Genomic DNA, 24,320 nt, shown 5'->3' with positions numbered 1-24,320 from the left:
AACATTTGGCCAGGGACGTAGTGCCCTACCAACTGTGTCAGTGGGAGGAATAGTGCTCCCATCAACTCTGTCAGTGGGAGGAATATAATTATTATTATTATTATACAGGATTTGTATAGCGCCAACAGTTTGCTCAGCGCTTTACAATATAAAGGGAGACAATACAGTTCAATACACGAGGGTTAGGAGGGTCCTGCTCCTTGGAGCTTACAATCTAACAGGGAGGGGCTGGTGGTACAAAAGGTAATAACTGTGGGGGATGAACTGATAGGAGGAATAGAAGATTCCATTATTAGCTGAAGGCAGGATAGGCTTCTCTGAAGAGATCGCCTAAAAGTGGGCAGAGTAGGCTAAAGTCGAATAGATTGGGGTAGAGTGTTCCAAAGGATGGGGGAGACTCTGGAGAAGTCGTGGAGACTAGATTGGTGAAGTAGTTTTGGGCAGAGTTATAAATGGCTTTATATGTTGTTAGTGTTTTGAATTTTATTTGTTGGGCAATGGGAAGCCAGTGGAGGGATTGGCAGAGAGGGATGGCAGATATGGAACGGTTAGTAAGGTGGATGAGTCTGGCAGCAGCATTCATGAAACACTGAAGAGGGGATAGCCTGAGATTAGGTAGGCCAATGAGGAGGGAGTTACAATAGACAAGGCGAGAGATAACAAGGGAGTAAGTTGCTTATTGGTTTCAGAGGTTAAGAACAGTATATTGCCCCATCAACTCTGTCAGTGGGAGGAATAGTGCCCCATCAACTTTGTCAGTGGGAGGAATGGTGCCTCATCATTGGTGTTAGTTGGAGGAAGAGTGTCCCAAGGGCTGCGCAAACAAAGGGCAGCAGTTTGGAGACCACTGCTCTAGGTGGACAATGAAAAAGGAAAGTAGACCTAATATCTAAACACATGACCACATAAAAATAAATCTTGACACAGACTTAAAGAAGGACAGAAGGCAAAAGCTTAAACACAAAGGAAATACTGTTTACCTTCCAAAGAATTTGGAAAGAAGAAAAAAAAAACCCGACAACATGCCAAACGAGATATCCTATAACAATGTCTTACTGCTGCCCAAACTGTGACTCCAGCCACAGGCGCTTCACAAATACCAAAGCTACTAGACTGCATCTCCAACATGAAACTACACCTAGCTCATTAACCCAATTAACAGAGTTATAATACTTGAACTGATTGGACAGTCTTACAGGACTCGAATTCTATGACAACCAATCTTCTCCCTAAAATCTCCACTCCCTTAGAGTGACCACAGCTATGGTGTCAGAAGGAGGATCTTTTACTCCTCCCTCATTCACACATTTAAATAGAGATTTCACTCACTTCCACCCTCCATCAACATCAGCCCTAAATTATCCTTTCCTACTCCCAACGCCCTCTTCCCCAAAACTCACACAACTCACCCTTACCTGTGTGTTGCACATAAAATAAATTCATGAATATTTCATGAAAAATCCTTGAATTAATGGCAACTCAAAATGTAAATTTGATAATCTTCCAATCTGACCTTGGAGTGAATAATGCTGATGTACCAATGAAATGCAAACATGCTGTAAATAGGACATTTGTAAATTGGGTCTTGTTTGGACCCAATAACTCATGCTAAATGTTTTTGACTGCAACACTGTTTATGTTTATACTGTATCATTTCTAACCCCCCCCCATTTCTTCATACTGTATCCCCAAGTTATTCTATAAAATAATCTTCAATAAATTCAGATTGAACTAGTGATTTGCAAAGATTTACATAACTCTGCCAAAGCCAAAAAAGATGCCACTGCCACTTCCTAGATCACCTACCTGCTAAATGGACAGAAGTGATACGGTTTCATTGTCCAGTATGAGAAGATGCATTGTTGAACAAATACCAAAATAACCTCCTTGCTATGCAGTTGTGGGTAAAATATCACAAGGTCAGCTGAACGGAATTACAAATCCTTCTGCAAGTAAGCAGTAAACATATTTATTTGAATCAACCGCGTCCTCACCCAGGCCAGTTTTTCAATAATATTCAGGTCTCTGGCAGCAGCATAACTGTGGGCAGCTGGCAGTGACTCCTTGCGGCTTTACAGCTGGCTTCCCAATGCACAGATGCAAGCCACGCTGTGCTTTGCAAACAGTCCCGCAGCCTTCTGGGACCTGTGACATGTCCCAGAACGTTGAAACAAGGAGGGAGTAGAACTATTGGTGGATCCACCATGGTGATCCGACAGGGAGTGGGAGCAGGTACCTGTCAAAACTGGGTGTCTCCCCCCTCAAATAAAGTTTATTCCAAATGTGGCAGAGGAGGGGGGATACAAGGAAGAGCAGAACTTTCCATTTTGGGTGAAGTTCTGATTTAAACAATGTCATAGTAACTGTCTGTCATAGTTGTTTGAATCAATTTTCACATTCCACATGTGCATACACAGCAAAGATAAAATCCATGCCTAGACCTACCCATTCTTATCAGAATGAGTGAACTTTACAGGAGCTATATCTGATAAAAAGGTACTGAGCTTTTATTAAAGCTGTAGTGTCAATGGCAATATATGTTTACTTCATCATGTTTATCCAGTCTGCGCTTTCGCAATAAATCTACAGATTACACCTAACAATATATGAAGCCTGGAAAACTGTGCTCTTAATCCGGAAACAATTAAATGATTTCAACTTTGGAAAGACAGAAATTCCAATGATACATAATAGCACAGACAAGAAACCTACAAGTCAAGGCATGTAATGTACCTTACAAGTATTGTGTATGCTAGCAGTAAAGGGACAGAGAACACTGCTGACAGACTTGCCCAGCACATTAAGGAAAGTCAGAAGCAGCAGGAATTGCCAGCCAGGAGGAGGGGATGGAAACATGCAGTACATCATGTGTGCTTGTGTACAGTAAATCACAAGACTAGCAGAGTCCATAGAGACCTTTTGTAACAAAGAAAGACTTACAGAAAAGAGAGTCTGATAAATCAATGCTGCCCAGTTTATAAGCATTTAGTGGAAAAACACTTACAACTTTATAAGGTTCAGCAAAGAGAGGAGAGGTAGATGGAAAGGTCTCTTCGCCCTGCTGAATTTCTTGATTTCGCCTTTCCCTTTCTTTCATACGCAGCACGTTCCGTTCTTCACGGTTCATATTGCTAAAAAAGAAGGAGAAACAACGACAAGAAGTTAAAAAAAATCATGAGTTACTTCTGCCATGCTGTGGAAATATTCTTTAAAATATTTCACTTATGTATTTCCAGAACCAAACCGTGCATTTATGTTGCTTTTTCCAGGAAGGCTAAAAGCCTACAAATAAAATTGGGTAATAAATGTAACCTAGAAGCACAAGAGCTTATTTCTTGGTGTTGCTATGGATTAGGAAAAAAAAAAACAGTAAAGTGATTTATGAAAACAAAATAGTTGTCAAGAAAACAGGGTAGGCATCGAGTTCATCCATCGACCTAGATGAGGTGACAAGTCTAGAAAAAAATGACAAGAGCCTTAATTTGTCTTTTCCCAAGGAAAAAACAAAAAAAAAAACCCCAAAAAAACTCTTAAATACTTGACATCCAGAAGGTTTTACCCCCTTTGTGACCAGGGTATTTTTTTCAGGGGGTGATCAGGGATTTCTTTTTACACTGTGTTTGCTGTTACAGTGATTATCCCTGTAACAACGTTTGAACTGTCATGGATGGATTCCATTCAGCTGTGTTTTTGTTGACATGCTGTGATTGGTTACAGCCAATAACATGGTACAGGGTGCTGTGATTAGCCCAGGTAGCATGTGATCACAGCATCACTATTCAATCATAACAGCTCTGTTGACATTGTGATCATGTGATTGCATAGCAATCACATGATTCCCTGGCTGCATTATCGGGAACCAAAATGCACTGTGTCCTGTGGATACAGCAATTAAGTAAACGGCACACCAGCGTGCATATGCAAGGCAACATATTTTTTCGTTGCTGAGCCAAGCCATGCCACCTGTCCACAGAAAAAGTAATGTGGCCGAGCGGAAAATGGTATTTGTAATATATTACAGCTTACCAATCATTAGATGTGGTGGCTGCATTAGTTTTATTTTTTTAGGCTTTATCCCTCTGTTTTCTACTGTTGATCTGGCCGGTAACACACCTCCTGTATTAGAGTGCCCCCACTCTGGATAAAGGAGCACAGGGGGAAGATTTAGACAGCAGTATTGTCAGTCTGGGTGGAGGGGAATATAAGATGTACTATCAGATTTACATACAGTAACAAACTGAAGCTGAACTCCAGCTAATACTTTATAAGCACTTACAGCAAACTGTTTTTCCTTTTGGGATAAACGTTTTACATAGATAAGTAGAAGCTGATCACTGTAAGCACCACTGTCACTGTTTAATGCTTTGACTCAACCCTGTAACTGCAAGAGAGCTTGTTCTTTTGAAAGACAGACCTGGGGTAGATTTAAACATGCGTCTAAATCTCCCTTTTCTCTTAAGTGTGATCTGTGTTCGGATCATGTTTCAGAGGCTGCTGACTGGCAGTAAGGAAGCAACAGACGACTCAAATCATTTGTCCGATATTCTCATCGTGTGTACGGGGCTTTAGACTGGATATGTTGCACACTACACTAGCCATCCAAAGTGCTTTAGGATTATGCTTCCAGGAGTTCAACAGATTATTAACACAGAAACACTGTGGAAAAGAATATCTATCGCAACAAGATAGATTCCAGAATAGTATTTTCAGGAGAAAAACAGAAAAGTAACATACCCCCAAGAAGAAAGGGAATGTTGGAAAATTAATGGAAATGCTTATGTCAGGGTATCCATAGACACACAAAATGGTAAACAGTCTGAATAAAAGAAATCTAAATCGGTCACAAAACACTAGCAATACAGACTATGGATATCAAGAGAAAAAAAATGCATAAGCATCAGTTACCTTCAGTAAAAATCACATATCTCCTGAGCCTCCCTGTGGGTTATCACATTCATAGTTCATTCAAATGGATTTGTACACCCATGGCAGAGGGGAGTGTATCTGTCTGGGATGCACGGCCGCACTGATTTCATCGAATTTCATCGGACTGGCTGCATTGACCACCTGTTCTTCCTGGACAGATCACCATGAAGTATGGATCCCTGTGCCCATGTGAATGAGCCCATAAAGTATGTATAAACCCAAGAATAAAATTTTAATAAAATGCAGTTTCCAAATCATTAGATGTGGTGGCTGCATTTGTTTTCTCTTTTGTAAGACTGAGAATATTTTCTTTATGTACTGAAATCTTGTTTCTTTATAACTTTCTGTAAACTGAATTGAAACCAGTTATGAGTTTTTTCAGATATTGGCTATGAACTTCAAAGCAATGTCCCTCTAAATAGAGATGAGGAAAGTGTAGTTTTTAGTCAAACTCAGAAGGCAGCCTACGGTGACAGTGCTGCTCTTCCACTGATATACTGTACAGCAGTGAGAAAGAAGTCAGAGAAACTTTCTCCAACTGGGACTCAAACTGCAAAAAAACACCCATTTGGCTAGTGTTATCACTTCACCTTGGCTATCTGTGTCCCTAACATGTTTTTCTCTTACGTCTCCCCCAGAGCCAGCCAGTGAAATCTCTATTACAGTTCTGATACCCATTTATGACCTTTTCATGTTAATTGACAATTCTTATCCAGCTGCTCTAACCTTTTGCCTTTTTGACCATGACCTTGCCTGCAATTAATCACCACTCCAGGTGTAACTGAGGGCTGCAACCTGGAAGCCATCATTTTTTTTAGGGTGCTCTGGCAAACACCAGGCAGTACCTTAGACCCTGTACCTCAGCCCACTTTGAGGCCTACATTTGCTTGGTGACACAGAGGTTCCACTAACTCTCCCTGATGAAAAGGTTCTAATCCTTAACCAATCTATCTACATGAATGTAAAAATAACTGCATTCAAGGAAGCTATGACCAGATGCTGGGTACGGTTACATAACCACTTAAACATCTTTCAGCTTCAAAACTGCATGCCTGAAAATCAAATCACTGGTTTCAATCTATCATATGTAACACATAATTACATGGGTGTAGAACAACTCTAAAAATTCCCCAATTTCAGACTGACTATAATAAATTTCCTAAACAGAACTCCCTGTGCCAAAACAGATTATATGTACAATTTAGAACCAATTCTTCACCTGTAAAACAAATGTTCCTAACAACCTCATAACAAATTGTAACCGTCTAGATGTAAAACACATTTGTTTACAGTCCACCAAAGTGTTATGAAAACTAAGAGTGCCACGTGGCAAAGTACTTTTACAATAAAACAGCCATTTCACTGTACTGACTTCATACTATTTCACCATCATAAGCTGACTGTATAGTATGTGAATTTCGTCTGCTTCCCAATTAAATTTCCAAAATTTTCTCAATAGGTGGCCCTGTCATCACCCTGCCATTTAACATCCCAGAAAAAAGTTGGCTAAACAACGAAGGCATCAAATCAGCAGCTATCAGAATATAAATTAACACTGTCCATGCACACTCAGCTCTGCACCCTCAAACCCCCCTTACACCCCCCCCCCCCCGCTCTCTCCACATTGGCTCACTAGTTGTGACTGACAGCAGGAGAGGAGGGATGAGAACCGGGAGAGTAACTGCTCTCGTGCACATCGCCCATCGGTTGAGATGGGGCTTAGGTAAGAAAAAGGGAGGCTGGGGGGAGGGGGTGGGTGAAGTGGCAGCACCCAGAAGCTTTTTTTACCTTACTGCAAAAGTGTAACTAAAGGCAAAACGTTATTTTTTTTTTAGTTTTGGACAGCGGGGAGGGATTAGAACACCTGTCAGTTTTTTTTTGCTGTCTGTGCCCCCATTAGGGAGATTCACTCTCTCTATTCAACCTGTTTACCATTATCATTGAAAGTAAAAGAAATTCACAAATTTTAGGTTGTCTCCAGAAAAGTAGGGAAAATCTTCCAATGAGAACACTAGTTCTGGTGACTTGGGGGTTCCCACAGAATCCCATTAATTTGCAGGAATTTCCTCTAACTTCCTGTTTGGCTTTGATGTGCCATATTAGACGCTACATTAAATTTAGAAGGTAACTTGTCAAGTACTGTATCTAGATACTTAGATCTAGATAGTCCTGCAAAAGTGACTGCAGAGCTCAATCTCAGTCTTCAGAAGACTGAGATTGAACTCTGTGGATACTTTTGCAGCAGTTGTGTTCTTATTTCAAATTCACAATCCTGCGCAATGTCCATATGTCTCTTTCAGTCAGTTAATCATACTGTACCTCATGACACAGCAAATAGATTGGCAACATCAGTCACAGAGGCACCAGCTAAGCTGGCAACAACAATTTGACCTCTTTGAAGTTCAGTAAGCTCAGACATGACGCTGCATTACTAGCAGGATACACAGTGAACGACAAAAGTGAGGCTTCCTACTTGTTAGCTAGGTGCTTCATCACACAGTGGAAGCAAAACAACGTTACATCATTTCCGCTTCCAATAGAAAACATGCCATCAATCATGTAGGGTTTCCATTTTTTGTCTAACCTCTATATATTAGCAAGAATACAAAGTGAACCATTGCATGTGCAGAGGAGAAATACTAATCTATCATAGAGCGAATGCAAGAAAAGTGTACTGTATGGAATATCAATATGCTAACACTCCTAGGGAAGGATGAATAGGCAGTGATATTATATACTATATGGGCATGCTCGAAGAAGGTGTAAAGTATCAGGTTTCATATGCGTTTCCTGCAAACACACCACTAAAGGTTTGTGTCTTTCCAAAGTGTGGAACACGGCTAGGCGTTTAGTATTATCACTCAGTTCCATTATATTTCATGATAAGACCATTAGCCTAGATGAGGAAAGTGCCCTCTTAGGTCTCTTGCACATGGTACTGATGTCCATGAAGGAGAACTGGTTGGTTTGATGGGGGGGGGGCTACACGTAGCTTGTCTGCCAGGAAGTAGAACATCAGCTTCGTTAATTATTTTATTCTGCCTACGGATGATATGGATAGACAATCACTGGGCCCCCTGGTGTAATGGAGCAAACGGTTTAAGCGCTCATGCTGCCAAGGATTCCTTAAAAGAGCTTTCCACATGGCCCATCCATTGCATGTCTGAAGTAGGATCACTAAAGAAGAGTGTCTCTTCCTTGGCAAGTATGCAAAGCCTTGCCGGATAGAGCATGGCGTATTGCACATTCATGCGCATGAGGCGTTTCTTGACCTTAATAAACATTGCTCTTTGACGTTGGAGGTCAGCCAAAAACTTTTTTTAAAAATCAAAAAACAATGAGATTGTTTCCTTGTCTACTTGCAGGCAGTCGATTGTTCTGGCTTTAGTTAGGATCACATCTTGAGCTTTAGAATTCAGCAGTTTGAACAGGAAAGGCCTTGGTGGGTTCCCAAGTGGTAGAGGTCTATCTGGAACTGTATGTGCTTGTTCGACCACAAACTTGGGTGAAACAGATTTTGCCAAAGGTAGTTAGCAAGTTTTCAATAAAGGCAGCCAGATTTTTGCCCTTTGTCTTCTCGGGAATACCGACAGCCCTAACATTATTCCTCCTAAGCTTGTTTTCCATATCTTCCAATCTTGCAGCATGCCCAGTAGCAAGAGAATGGATATATTTTATATCTTGGAGGAGTCCACTCATCTTCTATAGTACTGGGCCTACCTTTCAGTGCTGCAGTGCAATCCCACAGTTTCTGCATATCCTGTCTAATCAGGAATATTTCCATCTTAAACACCTTTGAACTCACCGATTAGATTTGTATTGTATTCGTATAGCAGTATTGTAGGATCTCATGGCAGTAAGAATTTCACTCAATGTAGGTTCAGGAGCAGCGTCATTCTGATCTATTTTGGCACCATGCCAGCCTGGGGGTAATGTTTCCAGCAGGATCATTTTCCCGGATCAACGTCAGAGCAGGCAGAATTCACATCCAGCTACATGTGCTACTAAGCCACAGCTCCAATTAGTGCAGTTTACACACTGCTGTAGCAGCCACAATCGAAATAAAAACCCCCTGAAATCCAACAAATTTTCTGCCTGCATAAATATATGTGGCCATTTTACCATTAAATTCACTCTTGCCACCCAAAAACACAAAACTAGTCACATAAGAAGGTCAATATACGCATTCAAAAAAATCCAAAAACAAAAAAAATTAAATAGAATATTGCTGTATAGCAGTTCAGGGGTGTGTTGGCAGCATTAGTCCTCCTTTTCAGGCTTTTTGCCCTTTTATTTTTACTTTGTGATCCTGGAAGTAACCCTTCAATGTTGTGGATGACAATGCTCACTCACAGTACTGCACAAATGGAGAAGGGACATTGTCACCTTAAGCTGTCCATAGGCAAGCCATGGGGAGCCGCCCCAGCCAGGAGAACACCGTGATTATTGCTAGCGGCTACGGCCACTGGCAATATTTGCAGGAAAAATCCGACAGGCTGGTTGTACCTAAGTTATACAACAATCGAACTTAGTACAATCAGCCTTCCCATAAATGGCTTGAATCACAGCCGGTCCTTGCTGAACTGGCCGAGAGTCAAACCATCTATGGCTGGCTTCAGAACTCTCCATAATAGAAGGGAGAGGTTCTGCAATCTTTAAAGACAGCTTAGAACAATGCAACAGAGAAGAATGCAGCAAAGGCAGAGAAGGCAAGAGGCTATCAAGCTGATTAGATTTCGGTAAGGGTTAACAGCTCTCTCTCTGCACCTATTGATTAGATATAGCAAAATGCTTTCAAATTAAGCACTTGCTGCTCGGTTAAAGTAGATTTACTGTGACCAAGCAGCAGCTGAGGGCTCAGCAACGGAAATAAACCACTACCTGCTTCTCGTTTAGGAGCGTGTGCATGCTGCTGATCAGCGCTGTGGTTGGACACAGAGATTTTGTCAACAGGTTTCAGCCAATGATTTATGTCTGAGACCTGCTGATAGTCCGTGTCCAATCACAGCAGAGTCCTGTGTTTACACAGAGCAACGATCTGGCTGTTTCTTCTCCCTAAAAAGAAGGGAGAAGAAACAGCCAGATCTGTTAGTAAAAGCAGCATACATTACACATTGTAGGGCACAGTTAACGCGTTGGTTGTGCCTAAGGGCTCGTTCACACTTTATTTCTAACTCTTTCCAAATGCTCCTATAGCGTTTGACAGGCGTTTGTGAAGCGTTAACGCTCCTCAAACACTCCCAAAGCACCCTATGCACAGTTTTGAGGCGGTTGATAGGAGTTTACCAAGCGTTAAAACCGCACCACAAATTCCTATAATGAAGTTAAATGGTATTAACGCGTCGCAACCGCCTGCCAGACGTTTGCGGAGTGGCACCATAGACTTGAATGGGAGGCTTCAACTCCTCCTGACTCGACCCGAGGCATCAGTTTTGACGTGACGCGACGATAACGCTTCCGTGTGAACAGCACTGTGTGCTGCCATGTGCAGAATTTTCATAAGCGTTTGAGAAGCATTAAAAACGCTTCCCAAATGCCTGTCTGATGCCTGCTGACAAAGCTAGTGTAGCCTAAATATTAACCCCTTCCCAGAAAGTGTCATTAGTACAGCAGCAGTGTACATTAATAAATCTGATCACTGTGTTAGTGAAACTATTGATATCAGTGCCAGTTAAGTGTTCCTCTCAGCAAGGGTCTGACAGCGCCAGATTGCCTGCCAAACTATCACAGTCACACCAAGATGCTGATCACAGCCATTATTAGTATAGCGATGTTAACCCCTTTCCAACCAGTGTCATTAGAACAGTGTATGGCAAGATGACTGATCACTGTATTGGTGTCACTAGCGATGTCCGTGTCAGTTAGGGTCCCTATTAGCCAGTGTCTGTTAATGCCAGATTGACCCCGACACTACCACAGTTACACTATAAGTTGCTGATCACCACCATTACAAGTATAGCATCATAGCTGTGTAAATTCCAGTATATATACCATAGTTTGTATACTCTATATATCTATAACTTTCACGCACACCAATATACATTTATTAGGATTTTTTTTTTCCCTCTAAAACATGTGTAGCAGAACACATTTTGGCCTAAATTTTTTTTAAAAATTGATTTTATTGGATAAGTTTTATAACAAAGTTTGTTTTTTTCTGAAAACGTTCTGTCTTTTTTGTTTATATAATAAAAAATCCAGTGATTTTCAAATGCCACCAAAAAAAAGCTCTATTTGTGTGAAGAAAAATTAAATAGATTTAATTTGGGTACAGTATTGACATAGGCTCTTTACATGTGATCAGCTGTGATTGGACACAGCAGATAACATGGTAAACAGGAAATGCCGGTTATTGGCAGTCTTCTTCTCACGCTGACAGAGGGAACATTTATGATAATCAGGGCAGTACTGATCATCAGTGCTGCCTTTCAGGGCCAATCAGTGCTGCCTTTCAATGCCCATCGGTGCCGCCTATCCGTACTGCCCATCCGTGCCACATGTCAGTGTCCATCAGTGATTCCTGTCAGTGCCTCCTCATCAGTGCCATCAATGTCACCTATCATTGCAGCCTCATCAGCACACGAGTGAAGGAGATTAATTATTTACAAATTTTATAACAGAAACTAAAACACTTTCCCCCCCCCCCCAATTTTTGGTCTTTTTGCGTTTAGCAAAAACTAAAAAACCCAGTGGTGATTAGATACCACCAAAAGAAAGTTCTAAATGTCTCAAAAAATGCCAAAAATTGTGTTTGGGTAGTGTTGCATGACTGCGCAATAGTCAAAGTGCGACAGAGCTGAAAGCTTGCCTGGGAAGGAAAAGGGTGATCTATGCACATTTCAGGGATTTTAGTAAACTTTGCTGAATATTCCTACCTTTTGGTATTCTGAAGAAATAGCTGTTTGATTAAAAAGTCACTCCTATTCACATTCACTTTGCAGACAATCAGCTGCTACACATGCAGGATTGTAATGAGGAAAGTGGCAGTGCCTGATTCCCTTTAGATGTGATTAACCCTTTGGGATTATTTCACCAAAACTGAGATTTTGTTCCAAAATCTTATTTGAACCTTACTGAAGCCTTCTGGGAGAATCAGTGAGCCAAACACACAAGCAGGAAATTAAATTTGTAGTGGGGCGTTCCATATACCAGCTAAGTACAGAATGCCTCCAGATTGGCATATTGCATTACATTTTACAGAAAATTGCAGCACTGCAGATTGAAAAGCAAAAGGTAATTTTTAAAAACGTTATATTACAATATGGGTTTTGTCACAATTGTATATTTTTTTTATGCAATATTTTTTTCCCACAAAAGTGGAGTTAAACTTCAAAAGATAACTATTTTGATATTCATATGAATAAAAACAGTGTAAATGCTTAGGAATAATGTTATATTTTAGTTCTACTGAATTACGCCTGCACTTTTTACAGACATTGCTCAGATGGGCCATGTTTGACAGTAAATACTCCTGCCAATGCTGCATTACACTACAAATTAGCTGTCATTTTGACAGCCACGAATTACCAGCAGGGACCTGAGGGAATGACAAGGGTGCGCCTCTGCCACTGCCTGACAGTACTAAAGTCGTAATTGCTCAGTACTGAGCATTTCCAATTTTAATTAAAAACTGAATGAGACCAGAAAAACAAATTGCAAACATGAAATTTGCACTTGATTTAAGCTTAAGTGCCCAGATGACACAAATAGTCCAGGCTTCATCTCCCTAATTTATTCTCTACAGCTACACCCCTCTTTAAGACTCCTCCAAGTTATGTCAAGAAATGGGAAACAGATTTAGGCATCCCCCCTGGGGTGACAAAACCTGGGCAGGGATATGGTCCCCAACAAATCATGCTCACAAAACCCACTCTAGCTCGAATAGCTTTCTACATGGTATTTGGTCTCTGCAAGAATTGCAAAATTTTGCCTGGGATATTCTCTGTTGTGCTTTCATTGTTGCATGGAACCTGGGACCTTTATGAACCATTTGGTGCCACTGCCCGAAGGAGCATGCGCTTTGGTCCAAAGTATACAAACACATTGCCATTACTTTGGGACTGCATGTTACCTCTGAACTCTTCAAAGGCATTGCTTAAGAGCTCCACCCAAAAGGGGAAGTTCCGCTTTAAGGACTGCTCCCCCACTCCCCATTAAGGATTGGCACCTTTGGAGGGCGGGGGGGAGAGGGTACCCGAATGACAGGTTCCCACTTCTGGTCCGATCGCTGCGACGATTGGAAACGGCAGGTGTCCTCCCTTCCTCCCTGTAGTCTTTTGGGACACATGACAGGCCCCAGAAGACTACAGGACCATTCACGAAATGCAGCGCTACTTGCGCATGCACAGTGGGTACCCGGCTGTGAAGCCGCAAGCTATCACAGCCGGGTGCCCACACTGAAGATGCCGGCCACCTGGAATACAGGACGGCCGGTGAAACGAGCTATGGGGGACACACCACAGGACCAAGGGCCAGGTAAGTGGCTTTTTTTTTTTTTTAAAGTCAGCAGCTACAGTTTTTGTAGCTACTGGCTTTAATCTTTGATAGGTCGAGTGGAACTCCACTTTAAACAGCCAGATGCCATCACCATGAACCAATTTAAACTCTTTCACTCTCTTTTTAAGAGGTATGTACACATTAACTTTCTCTGCGCATAGATTAAAATAAATAAATAAATAAATCTGTGTTGTTGGACAATATTTTACAGGCATATGGAAGCGTACAACACAACTCAAAAATCCAGGAGAATTTTTACACGCATGTATGCCAAGACGTGAATACACACATTATACAGCTGATCCTTGCATTTTCATGTAGGAATTTTTCTACCAGGAACTTGATGTTCATACATCAGTACCATGTGCAAGCACCCTCAAGTATGCTAGCCTAGAGATATATGCTAACATTCTAATCATTTACACACTACACTGAACAATGAGACAGTCCGCTTTTCTACAAACAATGAATATATTTTTCCACCTCTTAGAAAAAAATACACAATTAGGAAAAATCTTCACAAGGGAATGGAGTCTTGTGAAAACATTTTACATGACTGATTAAGATGACAACCCTATGTTTTGCTTAAGCAGTGACCCATGATAACTCTTTAAAACTGGTGGCTGCTAAATAAGCACAAACTTTCACGTCACGAAGCAGAGCAGACTTTTTAACCTTGTATATTTTTCACCATTACACATGTTTTAATGCACAAATAAAATGAGCCATCTTCTTGCACAGTGACTGTGTTAACTGGCTTGTATACTGGGAAGAAGTCCAACTGGCCTTAAAATATTGCAACAGGAGTAATAGTTACAAACCACACTTTGTTCACCACAGCTAAGTAACTTCCTGCTTTTATGGAAACAGGATGTTAATCAAACAGTACTATCAATTTACTTTAAAACAGCTTTATCTTCACTAAACCGAAACACACAAAGGCACCCACTGAGACTCAAGGGTGTCTTCTTATATTTGCTATATATATATATATATATATCAGTATAAGTAGAAATCCAAGCATAAAATTTCCTATGAGAAATGTCAATGAAATTTCCTACCCCCACCCAGTAAAACCGTTTTGAAAATATACATTCAAATCACCAAATTTGGTCTTCTGGTGGTTAGTAATTCATCCATACAAGATTGACATTCAACCTTTAAACTTTCAAATGGTGGGTACAAGGTAAAAAGGTCATCCATGTACCCAAAACAGCACACACACTGCAGACTGGGAAAATAGGGTAGGACTATTTTGCTGTCCCAAATAGAAGTATGATTTAAAAAAAAAAAAAAAAAAAAAAACGGCTTGGGCATACAATTAGCCGAAAGGAAAAACTATGAACTGCCTGAAGAGAGCATAGATGACAGAACTAAGATCTTATGCAGCTCCCAGCAGTACATTATAACACAATTGCACAATCCCCAAAGACTTGTAGATCAACCAAAACCTCTATGTTCAGTCTGTGTATAATGTCAGAGTGAGCCAAGGTTTTACACTCTGACAAAAGAAGCAGCACACAAGGTTAAACTTTAAAGGGGTAGTTCACCTTTTCCAAGAAAAAAAAAAGCAAAAGTAACCCAACAATAGACACCTTCTCCATCCTCAAGTTACCTTCCCTCCAGGGATGGCGAGCTGTCAGTACCCCTACAGCTCTTCCAGCGGTCCGGGGATTTGAAAACCTGCTATTCTCCCTCTTCTCTGTCAGCGCTTCCAGCACGGACCAGATTTTATTTATTGATTTTTTTTTTTAGCAAAGAGATGTAGCAGAAGACATTTTGGCCTAAATTTATGAAGAAATTTGATTTTATTGGATATGTTTTATGACAGAAAGTAGGAAATATCTTTTTTCAAAATGTTTAAACTTTTTTAGTTAATATAGTAAAAAATAAAAATCCAGTGGAGATCAAATACCACCAAAGAAAGCTCTGTTTGTGTAAAACAAATGATATAAATTTAATTTAGGTACGATGTTGCATGACCGAGCAATTGCCAGTGAAAATAGCACAGCCCTGAATAGCAAGAAATGGTCTGCTCGCGTCAAGTGGTTAAACAGATAACACAAAACAATTTCAAAGTATATTTGACAAAAAGAAAGTAAATAGGGCTGCATGACGTAACTTCACCATTAGCAAGTTCTTTTTGCACAGTTATAGTAATTAAAAAAAAGATTCAAAACCCTGATCTAGCTATGATAGGAGCCTTCACCAGGACACAAGTATTGAAGATTAGAAGGGGTACTTGTGAGCATCATAATGTGGTGGCATTTCTGCAGTTCAGTTAGCACAGTCAACATTTACAGTGGGGCAAAAATGTATTTAGTCAGCCACCAATTGTGCAAGTTCTCCCACTTAAAAAGATGAGAGAGGCCTGTAATTGGCATCATAGGTAGACCTCAACTATGAGAGACAAAATGAGAATAAAAATCCAGACAATCACATTGGCTGATTTGGAAAGAATTTATTTGCAAATTATGGTGGAAAATAAGTATTTGGTCACCTACAAACAAGGAAGATTTCTGGCTCTCACAGACCTGTACCTTCTTCTTTAAGAGACCCCTCTGTCCTGCACTCATTACTGTATCAATGGCACCTGTTTGAACTTGTTATCAGTATAAAAGACACCTGTCCACAACCTCAAACAGTCACACTCCAAACTCCACTTTGGTGAAGACCGAAGAGTTGTCGAAGGACACCAGAAACAAAATTATAGACCTGCACCAGGCTGGGAAGACTGAGTCTGCAATAGGCAAGCAGCTTGGTGTGAACAAATCAACTGTGGGAGCAATAATTAGAAAATGGAAGACATACAAGACCACTGATAATCTCCATTGATCTGGGGCTCCACGCAAGATCTCACCCCGTGGGTTCAAAATGATCTCAAGAACGGTGAGCAAAAATCCCAGGACCACACGGGGGGACCTAGTGAATGACCTGCAGAGAGCTGGGACCAACGTAACAAAGGCTACCATCAGTAACACACTATGCCGCCAGGGACTCAGATCCTGCAGTGCCAGACGTGTCCCCCTGCTTAAGCCAGTACATGTCCGGGCCCGTCTGAAGTTTGCTAGAGAGCATTTGGATGATCCAGAAGAGGATTGGGAGAATGTCATATGGTCAGATGAAACCAAAATAGAACTGTTTGGTAGAAACACAACTCGTCGTGTTTGGAGGAGAAAGAATGCTGAGTTGCATCCAAAGAACACCATACCTACCGTGAAGCATGGGGGTGGCAACATCATGCTTTGGGGCTGTTTCTCCGCAAAGGGACCAGGACAACTGATCCATGTACAGGACAGAATGAATGGGGCCATGTATCGTGAGATTTTGAGTGCAAACCTCCTTCCATCAGCAAGGGCATTGGAGATGAAACGTGGCTGGGTCTTCCAACATGACAATGATCCCAAACATACCGCCCGGGCAACGAAGGAGTGGCTTCGTAAGAAGCGTTTCAAGGTCCTGGAGTGGCCTAGCCAGTCTCCAGATCTCAACCCCATAGAAAACCTTTGGAGGGAGTTGAAAGTCCGTGTTGCCCAGCGACAGCCCCAAAACATCACTGCTCTAGAGGAGATCTGCATGGAGGAATGGGCCAACATACCAGCAACAGTGTATGCCAACCTTGTGAAGACTTCCAGGAAACGTTTGACCTCTGTCATTGCCAACAAAGGATATATAACAAAGTATTGAGATGAACTTTTGATATTGACCGAATACTTATTTTCCACCATAATTTGCAAATAAATTCTTTCCAAATCAGTCAATGTGATTGTCTGGATTTTTTTTCTCATTTTGTCTCTCATAGTTGAGGTCTACCTATGATGCCAATTACAGGCCTCTCTCATCTTTTTAAGTGGGAGAACTTGCACAATTGATGGCTGACTAAATACTTTTTTGCCCCACTGTAGATCCTCACAAGTTCACAATAATTAAAGCAGTTGTAAACCTCCAATGAGTAATTTCATTCAGCTGCCTCGTTAATTTGCTATCTGCATGAATCACTTCAGACAAGTTTTCCTAACATCAAATCAACTTCTGTCTAAATACGTGCACTGTCACTCCATTCTCCTTCCCTGATGACGAGCGTGTGGTCGAAACACATTGGGCGGAGTCTAGGTTTGTGTCATCTTGGTTTCTGCATACTGTTGATTTTCCTATTTACCTCATGTGAGTGGATTACTACAATACATTTTAGGATTTGCTACACTATGGCTTTGTCCTTTTTCTGTCTTTACCTTATAAATATGCCATATGAATGGAGCCATAGCAGAGTAGTTTTTGGAAATATTGTGGCTGGGTCACCGTGAGGCGTAAAGTAGACTCATGACACAAACAGGTAATTCAATTTAAGCATGCAATTGTGGGAAAAGCTCAAAGGTTACCTTTAATTACAACTGCATGTGAAAACACTGAAATACAGAAATGCAATCAGTTTGTTATATGCAAATCCTCACTATTCCTGAAAAAAATTTAAGCGTGGCCCATCCACTTCAGGTTACCTTTTGGTTAGTAGCTGACCAGAAGACCAAAAGGTTGAAGCAAAAAGGGCAAAATGAGGCCTCATGCACACTGCTGCTCCTAGCTTGGGAGCTTTTGGTGCTTTTTTTCCAAAGCCTCTGGACTCACCTCAATTAACCACTTGCCTACTGGGCATTTTTACCCCTTTCCTGCCCAGGCCAATTTTCAGCTTTCAGTGCTGTCACACTTTGAATTAGTGGTGCACCGAAATGAAAACTCTGGTGCCGAAACCTAAAATTCAGGATGCACTTGGCCGAAAACTGAAATTGAAATGGGCAGTTTTAAAAATTAATAGATATTTTTGGAAAAAAAAAACCAAAACATCACAATATATACACCAATTTTTTTTGTAAAATATGAAAGAGGATGTTACGGAGAGTAAATAGATACCAAACATGTCATGGTTTAAAATTGTGCACGCTCGTAGAATGGCGTCAAACTACGGTACGTAAAAATCTCCATGGATGATGTTTTAAAAATGTCTACAGGTTAGCAGTGTAACGTTACAGAGGAGTTCTTGTGCTAGAATTATTGCTCTTGCTCTGACGTTTATGGCAATACCTCACAAGTGTGGTTTGATCACCATTTACATATGTGGGCAAGGCCTACATATGTGTTCGCCACTACGTGCAAGCCACTGTCCCTTTAAAAATAAATGTAATCACTTTTATTCCTATCACAAGGAATGCATGCATCCCTTGTGATAGAAATAATTTGTGACAGGTCATCTTTATGGAGCAATATGGGGTCAATAAGACAATGTAAAGCATTAGATCAAAAAAAAAAAGCATCTTGTGCTTAAAAAAAAAAAAAAAAAGCCTTGTTTACAAGGCGACAGAACCGGAAGTGACATCGCTCTGGTCCTCCCAGAGCATAGAGATGAGTGGAGGCCACCTTTCCTTCACTTATCTCCATACCCAGCGCAGGGATCGTTTGGTGGTTTGTAAGGTAAAGCTGAAAACTACTGAGCATCGGACGGTGATGGCAGCGGGGGGCAGGCATGGGTGGCAGGGGCAGGTGCGTGGCGAAGGTCGGCAGCGGCTGAGAGGGGGCGGTGATATTTTCGGCACCTGTATTGGTGCTTTCTCATATCAGCCGATAGGCGTGTTTTCGGCCGGTCACGCAGTGACAGCGTGAGGGAAGTACTGCTGATAACCGGCAAGTGTATTTACATAGAGGTCAGCTATGAATGGACCCTGCTGATCATGTGGTAAAAGGCTGCTGTGATTGCCCTTTTACCATGACATGTGATCAGTTGTGTTCAAAGGACACAGTGATCACAGACAGCGCCTGGGGTGCAGGGGGCACGATCTGGGAGGACATCATACGACGCTCTCCCAGAACTGGACAACTGCACTGTAGCCGTCATTCGGCTATAGCGCAGTAGTAAAGTGGTTAAAGACTATACGTGTCCGTGTTTAAGAGCAGCAGAGTTTAGATGCAGTTAAATGTTCCTCTCGTGATTAAAAAAATATAATGTTCAGGAGAGGAATGTTTAAAAAAAAAATGCCAAAACGCATCAAAAACATATGTGTAAATGCATCTAAGTGCTAGCCACGCTTAGGGCTTGGGCGTTTATTTCAACAGCAAGTACTCTTGGGCAATTAAATGAACATCCAAGTGATGAACACGCACCATGTTTATGCGTTTTTGCAGTGTTTAGCGGTTTTCTGCTGTCAGGAGAGTTAACATCTAGGGGTGTTCCAGTGTGCATGTAGCCTTAAATTTCGCAGAAAAAATGCCCAGATGTTTATATAATTTCACATAAACCTATCAAACATTTAGGCTACTATGGCGGATCATCTTTTGAAAATGCTAGTTGCCTGGTTGCAAAACACTCAACATTAAAAGTCCATATCTTTAACTGGATCAAAGACTAAAAGGTACCATGTCAAGAGGCAGGTAACTAGCATTTTCAGAATGATAGGTTAGCAATAGCAGTCTCATGACAGGGTTACTTTCAGTTGCCTATGTTTCTGGATCTAGAGATCACTGACATTCTGTCTTCAATATGGTTTTTAACATGTTCATTATATATTGCCCCAGCTTGCGACAGGATACTGCTATTCCAGCTGAGTGTATCACAGCAGAACATGGTCTGTGACAAAACATAGCAAACTAGAAAAGCTACAATTTCTGGGGAAATTGTGTGAAGTGTTCTTGCCTCCACCAGTAGTCAACAACTGGAGTGGGTGGAGTAACTGGGTGGAGTGGCTTGAGTAACTGTTGTGTGGTTGGAGTGGCTGGAGTAACTGTGAAAAGGTTGGACTGGGCAGAGTAACAATATAGAGTGGGCAGAGTAACAATATAGAGTGGGCAGAGTAACTGTGTGGAGTGTTTGGAGTGAGTAAAGGTAGTAAACATTACACTAACCAATTGATTGATCAAATTTAAAAAGTGCACATGGCAAGCTTGATAGAGTGAGAAATGCATTTCAACTTTTAATTATTTATATAGCACATTTAATTGCAATGTTGTTTCCCAAAGTGCTTCACAGTTACATTAAAACATTAGCAGCATTATCATCTCAAATACTCTCTACTGTAGAAAACTTATTTCCAAACCTTTAACCAGAAGCTGGCCAAACTGTCACGAATTCAAAATTAGATTTCAAATAGGGCAGAGAAGAGCAGTTAAAAACAAACTGCTCCAAATTGCTCACTTCACTGGCGTCTTCAAATGGTTGTAGTTTTAAAAACTATAAATCCTACAGTGAAGAGCTTTATAATGTGAGAATCACAAGACCCAGACCTACATTTTGATGCATAGTATGTCTCTGAAATATTAAAAATTAAGGCACAGTCGCAGTTTAGACATTGCCCTTCAAATTTGAGGTGGCTAGAGTGGAGTTTCAATGAATGTCAATGGCCAGCGTGAGTTGCAAACAAATGGTCATATTGTGAAAACTATCAGGACTATGGTTTAGCCGTGGACATTTTTAGTGGCAGCAGGGATAGCTGAATGTTTTGATATAAGATTTGTGTAGGTGGGCTTGAAAATGAGGGAGTGATGGCAGTTTAGAAATCATGTCCTGATTTTTCAGCTCACACTCTAGCTTTTGTCAGCTCCCACTCTAGTTTTGAACATTCTGCCATTCCTATGGGACCAATTTCACCACAAAAACGCCGATATTTCGTGAGCCATTCGGCGAAACGTTCCACAAAGTAATAGCACACCAATCGGGAACAATCCACACGGTTCGGTATATTACTGTCTATGTAGTGTAAAAACTGTGGGAGGAGTTAGGGTGGTAAATTTGGCTATAATAATAATAAGGATATATATGTGAGATAACAGTAAGTGGTCTTGCCATGCAAGAACACTTAATTAAAGATATGCCACTTTCAGATGTAGGCCCACAAGAAAAATGACAACCATATGCAAGTTTCCTTACTTTCTAAACCAAAATAAAAGCCTGAAAATCTATTTTCACTTACTTCTAGCAGTCAAACCTCTAGCTGAACAGGAAGTAATGATCATATGCCAATTCAGTTTAACCGTTGAGGTTTCAAAGTTCTGCATTTCCCAAACCTTTTTTTTGTGTAAGATGAAAGCTGATGTTTACCTAAAAATTATTTTTAGCCTTACAGAACTGTTGACCTAACTTACCAGTAATAAAGTATGTCCCTTATCGTACAGGCTGCTGGATCCCATGGAAATCTTAACCGCATAGATGCCCTGTCATCTTCCTGCTTCTGAACCTCCGATGCACAGGTTATTAGCCTCAGCTCTCTGGGCTGAATTCAGTGGAAAAGCCCTGACAGAGACATGACCCCTACATAACTCATTATTGGTAACTTAGAGAACTGTAGGGCTAAAAATAACCTTTAGTGAAACTTCAGCTTTAAAGTGTAGGTTATGCTAATCAATGAACGTATTTGCTCATTTTTGTTTGTTAAATATAACATTGAATGTGTTTTGCTATCTGTCTGATAAAACTTAAGCAAAAATACCGGATGATAGCATTAAAAATTTACAGCTTGGACTATGGTATGCTCGGATTAAGTTAATATGATTAGTGCAGACGCCTGGAGCCGTTTAAAGTGGTTATACCTAGATATTTTATGTCTGGTGTTACTCCATGACCGATCAACGGTCTGCTGCTGTGTTTTATAATTCATGGTATCAGCTGCTTTTCCGAGCTTCTACTCATTTTCAATGGTACATTTCACCATCTATGATGCGCTCTACGTCTTTCTGTCCCCACGATCTGCAAGCTGTTCTTTTGTATTTTTCCTACAGGCTGTTGAATTGTACTATATCATTCTAATAATTCCTTTTTGCATACCATTAAATAAAAAAATTTACAGCTGTCATGTGCACTCTCTGCCCATGAACATTTAATGTCGACAGGTGAGCCACTAAATTTCCCATAATCCCACAGTTTAATTTGGATCTGGAAGTTAAACACCTAACAATGTGAGAAAAATGTAAGATTACCACAGCCACTGTTGGTCTTCTAAAAATGCTGATACAGATCAGCAATAAATCATACAGCTCATATGTATGAAGGTTAACTCAGAGAAGCCAAACTGCATACTTGTTAAATCTTATCAACTCACAAAGAACTTCAGCATAACAGCAAAGGGAATGAAGACTGTCAAAAGGAGGGGTTAGCCATGCAGGCCTCTATACTTCCTCATTATGAGTTTCCCTTTAACGGTGATCAGGGCAAGAGACATTAGTGTCAGCTCTCCACAAATACCATTCCTAAAATGCTTTCTTGCAAAGCATCAATCGAAACAAAAATCCTGTAGCGGAAATAGTTAAGGTCACCAGTCTACTCAATGGGCTAACAAGTGAGAACATTTGTGTCAATCAAGCTTATGGATTACTTTGCTTATGCAAACTGCCTACTGGGCACAAGCATAAGGAAAATAATGGAGTAGACAGCACTTGGCTTACTGCAAATAAAGGGATTAAATATGTGAGTGGATATAGAGTCAGGTACTCACCAATGCATGTTCTGCTGAACTTTTGTATTAAATGTGAACCTGTTAGCCATTTTATAAATCATAAAGCAGCCAGGTGTTACTTTTAATCAGCCAGAAACCCCTATTCTGGATGTCCTCTTCATTTACATCTAGTCACCTGAGACTTGGACTACCTCACTTCTGTGTTAAAGTAAACCATGGCGGGGACCTCAGTCCCTGTCAAAATGTGCACATATGCACAGCATAAGTGCATATATAACACATGTAGGTAGTTACATTATCAGTACATACACAACGGACATAGCAAGGAAAAGGACATGATACCTGTGGAGACTAAGTGGACAAGGGGAATTTGGATCTTACATCAACAAAGCACACCGCCAGTGGTAAGTGAATCTTGGCACATAGCTCTATTATTGTCATGTCCAAGATGCCAGGACAGTAAAGGCTAACCAGAATGGTTTTAGCCTAGGAGCTCATTTTAAAGTGTATGCAAATCCAAATGTTTGTTATCAGTTTTGGATAGAGTGAGGAAGTGTTAAAACTCCAAATTTGGTTTTATAATTGTCTGTGTCCCCACTATGGAGATTTACTCTCGCTCTTTGTTCTGCGACCATTGTCTCCTATTATTATTATACAGGATTTATATAGTGCCTACAGTTTGCACAGCGCTTTATAATACAAAAGGAAGACAATACAGTTACAAAAAATAAAAAAACAAGAGGATTAAGAGGGCCCTGCTCTCAACAATTTACAATCTAATAGGGTGGGGCAAGTGGTACAAAGGGTTATAACTGTAGGGGATGAGCTGATGGAAATGATAAATGTTTAATAGGAGAAGTGATAGGCTTCCCTGAAGAGATGAGTTTTCAGGGATTGTCCAAAGGCAGCCAGAGTAGGGGATAGCCAGACCAATTGATGTAGTGAGTTCCACAGGATGGGGGAGGCTCTGGCGAAGTCCTGGAGATGAACATGGGAGGAGGAGGAGACAAGGGAGCTTGAGAGCAGGAGATCATGAGAAGAACAAAGAGGATGGTTTGGGTGATATTTGTAGACAAGATTGGTGATGTAGCTCAGGCACGAGTGATGAATGGCTTTGTATTTTGTTAGTATTTTGAATTTAATTTGCTTTGCAATCGGAAGCCAGTGGAGAGATTGGCAGAGAGGGGTTGCAGACACTGAGCGGTTGGTAAGGTAGATGATTCTGGCAGCAGCATTCACGATAGACTGAAGAGGGGTTTAGTCTAGAGATAGGTATGACCCCTACAGAAAGTGGAGAGGAAGAGACCGAGGTACATGCAACACAGAAGGAGCGCTGTGAAAGGTAAGAAGAGAACCAGGAGAGCACAGACTCTCGGACACCAAGGCGGTGGAGTTTGAGACGGAGTGGGTGGTCAACAGTATCAAAGGCTGTAGAGAGGTCTAGTAGTAAGAGTATGGAGTAGTGGC

The 24,320-nt window shown here is 40.9% G+C and overlaps 1 protein-coding gene across 2 annotated transcripts in view; it reads right to left on the bottom strand.

The window, feature by feature from the left end:
- Positions 1-24,320, bottom strand: part of AFF4 (ALF transcription elongation factor 4) — a 145,676-nt gene that overhangs the window by 73,930 nt on the left and 47,426 nt on the right. The window contains exon 3 of one of the 2 annotated variants that reach the window (XM_089673041.1): positions 3,005-3,131. The exons of the other annotated variant lie outside the window; for it this stretch is intronic. Coding sequence (XP_089529167.1) covers positions 3,005-3,127 — 123 coding nt within the window. The 5' untranslated portion in view covers positions 3,128-3,131. The remainder of the gene's footprint in view (positions 1-3,004; positions 3,132-24,320) is intronic. 2 annotated transcript variants of the gene reach the window in all.

This window comes from Staurois parvus, unplaced genomic scaffold (assembly GCF_062004578.1).
Source record: "Staurois parvus isolate SC_StPar_1 unplaced genomic scaffold, SC_StPar_1.0 ptg000133l, whole genome shotgun sequence".
Lineage (NCBI taxonomy): Eukaryota > Metazoa > Chordata > Amphibia > Anura > Ranidae > Staurois > Staurois parvus.
The sequence above is the reverse complement of the archived record's forward strand: the minus strand, read 5'-3'. Positions and strand labels throughout refer to the sequence as shown.